Source organism: Leucoraja erinacea, unplaced genomic scaffold, assembly GCF_028641065.1.
Source record: "Leucoraja erinacea ecotype New England unplaced genomic scaffold, Leri_hhj_1 Leri_1353S, whole genome shotgun sequence".
Lineage (NCBI taxonomy): Eukaryota > Metazoa > Chordata > Chondrichthyes > Rajiformes > Rajidae > Leucoraja > Leucoraja erinaceus.
In genome coordinates, this window is record NW_026575620.1 from 30,001 (window position 1) to 34,710 (window position 4,710).

General features: G+C 48.9%; 1 protein-coding gene across 1 annotated transcript in view; it reads right to left on the reverse strand.

The window, feature by feature from the left end:
* The window catches only part of LOC129715717 (selenide, water dikinase 3-like), a 10,519-nt gene extending 9,852 nt beyond the window's left edge, over positions 1–667 (reverse strand). The window contains exon 1 of the mRNA XM_055665575.1: positions 315–667. Within this exon, the coding sequence (XP_055521550.1) occupies positions 315–579 (265 nt within the window). The 5' untranslated portion in view covers positions 580–667. The remainder of the gene's footprint in view (positions 1–314) is intronic.
* Positions 668–4,710: the final 4,043 nt, after the last annotated feature.

Below are 4,710 nucleotides of genomic sequence, written 5' to 3' on the forward strand. Positions count from 1 at the left end.
GGGAATGAGGCACCCGCATGGCAACAGCGTCTGATTGGCCGGAGACCGCATGGCAACGGCGTGTGATTGGTCGGGACACGCGGGGCAACAGCGTCCGATTGGTCGTTGGGGAGAGAGGCACCCGCATGGCACAGCGTCCGATTGGTCGTCGGGGAGGAGGCACCCGCAATGGCAACAGCGTCCGATTGGTCGTCGGGGAGCAGACACCCGCATGGCAACAGCGTCCGATTGGTCGTTGGGGAGGAGGCCAGCACATGGCAACAGCGTCTGATTGGCCGGGAGCGAGGGGGGAGGGGGAGGGGGCGGGGACTCACCGATCCGCGGCAAGACGGCGCCGAGGAACTGCCCGCCGCCATTGTCCTCGTCTCCTTGTCCTCCACCGTCGGGCGGCGGCGGCGGCTGGAGCGGCGGCGGGGGGGCGGCGTCGTCGGCGCCCAGGCCCTGCAGGAGTTTGAGCAGCACCTCCTGCGGGACCTTGCAGCCTCAGCCCTTCAGGTCGGACAGGGCCGTGAGGCGGAAACTCTTGTCCAGGTCGTGGTCCTCGGGGTCGAAGGAGCGAGGGAGCGACGCGGCCGCCATCTTGTGTGTGGCTCGCGAGGAGGGAGAGGGGGGCGGGGCCTGACGGTTTGAAGCGCGCGCATGCGCCGCCGGCCCCAACCGCCGCCCACGCCCCGCCCCCCTCATCAATATGCGGAATGTCAATGAGCGTCCCGCCCCGCCCCCCTCATCAATATGCGCATGTCAATGAGCGCGCTTTGCATATCTCTCCCCAAATACTTCTTGAGACCAATGCAATACAATAGAATAGAATATAATTGTCATTTGTAACTCATTGAGATGTTGTTTCTGCAGTCAATTCAAGATGGCGGACTGCGGGGGTGATGCGCCATTGTGTATGGCCGCTCCTCCTGCAGTCCGTCCTTTCACCCTTATTTATTTTTATTTTTAGTCCTGTTGGAGGTCTTCTTTTATGTGGTGGGTGGGGGAAGGGAAGGGGGAAATTATTTTTAACCCCAGTCCTACCTGGTCGGAGATGCGGTTTTTCTCCGAACCGCATCTTCGTCCTCTCTGTGCGGCCTAGTCGAACTGGAGCAGTGCTGGAGCGGCGTTTCGCCATCCCACTCGAATTTGTGTTGAGGTAGCTCATGTAGACCCCCCTTTCCCACTCCATTCGGCAGGTGGGTGCATCACTGACAACTGTATGCGCCTCTTACAGAAAGCTCACTACATATAACATATAACCATATAACAATTACAGCACGGAAACAGGCCATCTCGGCCCTACAAGTCCGTGCCGAACAACTTTGTTTTCCCTTAGCCCCACCTGCTTGCACTCATACCATAACCCTCCATTCCCTTCTCATCCATATGCCTATCCAATTTATGTTTAAATGATACCAATGAACCTGCCTCCACCACTTCCACTGGAAGCTCATTCCACACCGCTACCATTCTCTGAGTAAAGAAGTTCCCCCTCATGTTACCCCCAAACTTCTGTCCCTTAATTCTGAAGTCATGTCCTCTTGTTTGAATCTTCCCTATTCTCAAAGGGAAAAGCTTGTCCACATCAACTCTGTCTATCCCTCTCATCATTTTAAGGACCTCTATCAAGTCCCCCCTTGAATAACTAAGTTACAGAGATAGATTGTAACTGCGCTCCAGAGAATAAAGACCTAACTTATTCAACCCATCTCTGCAATTTAGTTGTTGAAATCCAGGCAACATTATAGTAAATCTCCTCTGCACTCTCTCTATTCTGCTGACATCCTTCCCATAATTGGGCGACCAAAATTGTACACCATACTCCAGATTTGTTCTCACCAATGCGCCGTACAATTTCAACACTACATCCCAGCTTCTACACTCAATGCTCTGATTTATAAAGGCTAGCACACCAAAAGCTCTCTCTACCACCCTGTCTGTATTAGACTCCACCTTCAAGGAACCACGCACGGTTATACCCACATCCCTCTGTTCAACTGCATTCTTCAATTCCCTACCATCTACCATGTACGTCCCATTTTGATCCATCCTGCCAAGGTGTAGCACCTCACATTTATCAGCACCAAACTCCATCTGCCATCTTTCAGCCCATTTTTCCAAATGGCCCAAATCACTCTGTAGACTCTGGAAATCCTCTTCATTATCCACAACACCCCCTATCTTGGTATCATCTGCATACTTACTAATCCAATTTACCACACCTTCATCCAGATCATTGATGTACATGACAAACAACAAAGGACCCAACACAGATCCCTGAGGCACCCCACTAGTCACCTGCCTCCAACCCGATAAACAGCCATCCACCATTACCCTCCGGCTTCTCCCATTCAGCCACTGCTGAATCCATCTTGCTATTCCGGCATTTATACCCAACAGTTGAACCTTCTTAACCAACCTTCCATTGGGAACCTTGTCAAAGGCCTTACTAAAGTCCATATAGTGGGCAAAGGCCCCACCAAAGTCCATATTTCACCTCTATGGGGATTGATCGATGGTGAAGACCCCTCCTTCCGCCATTTATGTTTAGGCTGGCTACTGTGATATTCATGTTGAAGGCATACTGGTTTTTTTCCCTTCACACTCCAATCGGGAATGGGGCCCCTATCTCTTAGAAATTTCAAAAAGTCCCTGACTGCGAAGGTTGCCATCAAATGCCCGGATAAGTCCCGCCAGTTCCGGCTACCGCTTGGCAGCTAACTGGACTTTAATCCTACTGCCCCTGGATTCTTTCAGAAACTCCCGAATCCCCCAGATGCCGTCCCCTCGAGCAACAGCACTGGAATCCGGCCATTCTGCCAACCGACTGACACCAAAATCAACATCCCCCCACTACACTCAAGGTGGTCGGCTGAGTTCTGAGGGCTGCAGCTGGCTACCAGCTCGCTCGCCTCACTGTACAAACTAGCTACATCACACTATTGCAGTGAATGTGTTATTAATCAAACCGATAAAGCTGAAGATCGCTGTTCATTTCACGAATCCGTGATCGAATATAAACAGAAACGCCGGGAAACCACCGTGCAATGGCCTCGACCTGAATTAGAAAAGAGGAATATTGAACAATGAAAGTAATATTATATTAGTAAATAATTTATATTAATGGTTAATAACAATAATATGTATGGTGGCCGATTAGGAAAATGTGAGATGCAACGAGACCTGGGTGTCATGGTACACCAGTCATTGAAAGTAGGCATGCAGGTGCAGCAGGCAGTGAAGAAAGCGAATGGTATGTTAGCATTCATAGCAAAAAGATTTGAGTATAGGAGCAGGGAGGTTCTACAGCAGTTGTACAGGGTCTTGGTGAGACCACACTTGGAGTATTAAGTACAGTTTTGCTCTCCTAATCTGAGGAAAGCCATTCTTGCTATGGAGGGAGTACAGAGAACGTTCACCAGACTGATTCCTGGGATGTCATGACTTTCATATAAATAAAGACTGGATAGACTCGGCTTGTACTCGCTAGAATTTAGAAGATTGAGGGGGGTTCTGATAGAAACTTACAAAATTCTTAAGGGGTTGGACAGACTAGATGCAGGAAGATTGGTCTCGATGTTGGGGAAGTCCAGAACAAGGGGTCACAGTTTAAGGATAAGGGGGAGATCTTTTAGGACCGAGATGAGAAAAGCATTTTTTCACACAGAGTGGTGAAACTCTGGAATTCTCTGCCACAGAAGGTAGTTGAGGCCAATTCATTGGCTATATTTAAGAGCTCGAAGGGCCGAATAACCTCTACTCCTGCACCAATTTTCTATGTTTCTATGTTTGTATGTTTCTATTAAAATATACATTGCCCCGCTTAGCTACTCCAGTGTTTTGTGTTTACCTTTGTTATAAACCAGCAGTTGCAGTTGCTTGTTATTGTGTTACAAGGTAATATTTGATCAGCCTTAGCCCTGGTTTGGGGCCATGGCGTTCACCGGAACTGGGATGAATGGAACGAAGGGAGTGTGTGAGAAGTCCGTCTGGGCCGGAGACTATTGGACCAGGTACAGTTATCAAGGCGGGATAGCAGAATTATATCACTACTACTATTGGTGGTCATAAAGGCGAGGAAGAAATGTCAAATGGAAATTCAAACGAATATTTCAGTGTCTGTCTTGCAATATCAGTGATAGAAACATAGAAACATAGAAATTAGGTGCAGGAGTAGGCCATTCGGCCCTTCGAGCCTGCACCGCCATTCAATATGATCATGGCTGATCATCCAACTCAGTATCCCGTACCTGCCTTCTCTCCATACCCCCTGATCCCCTTAGCCACAAGGGCCACATCTAACTCCCTCTTAAATATAGCCAATGAACTGGCCTTAACTACCCTCTGTGGCAGAGAGTTCCAGAGATTCACCACTCTCTGTGTGAAAAAAAGTTCTTCTCATCTCGGTTTTAAAGGATTTCCCCTTTATCCTAAAGCTGTGACCCCTTGTCTTGGACTTCCCTAACATCGGGAACAATCTTCCTGCATCTAGCCTGTCCAACCCCTTAAGAATTTTGTAAGTTTCTATAAGATCCCCCCTCTCAATCTTCTAAATTCTAGCGAGTATAAACCGAGTCTATCCAGTCTTTCTTCATAAGAAAGTCCTGACATCCCCAGGAATCATGCTGATGAACCTTCTGTGCACTCCCTCTATGGCAATAATGTCCTTCCTCAGAATTGGGGACCAAAACTGTACGCAATACTCCAGGTGTGGTCTCACCAAGACCC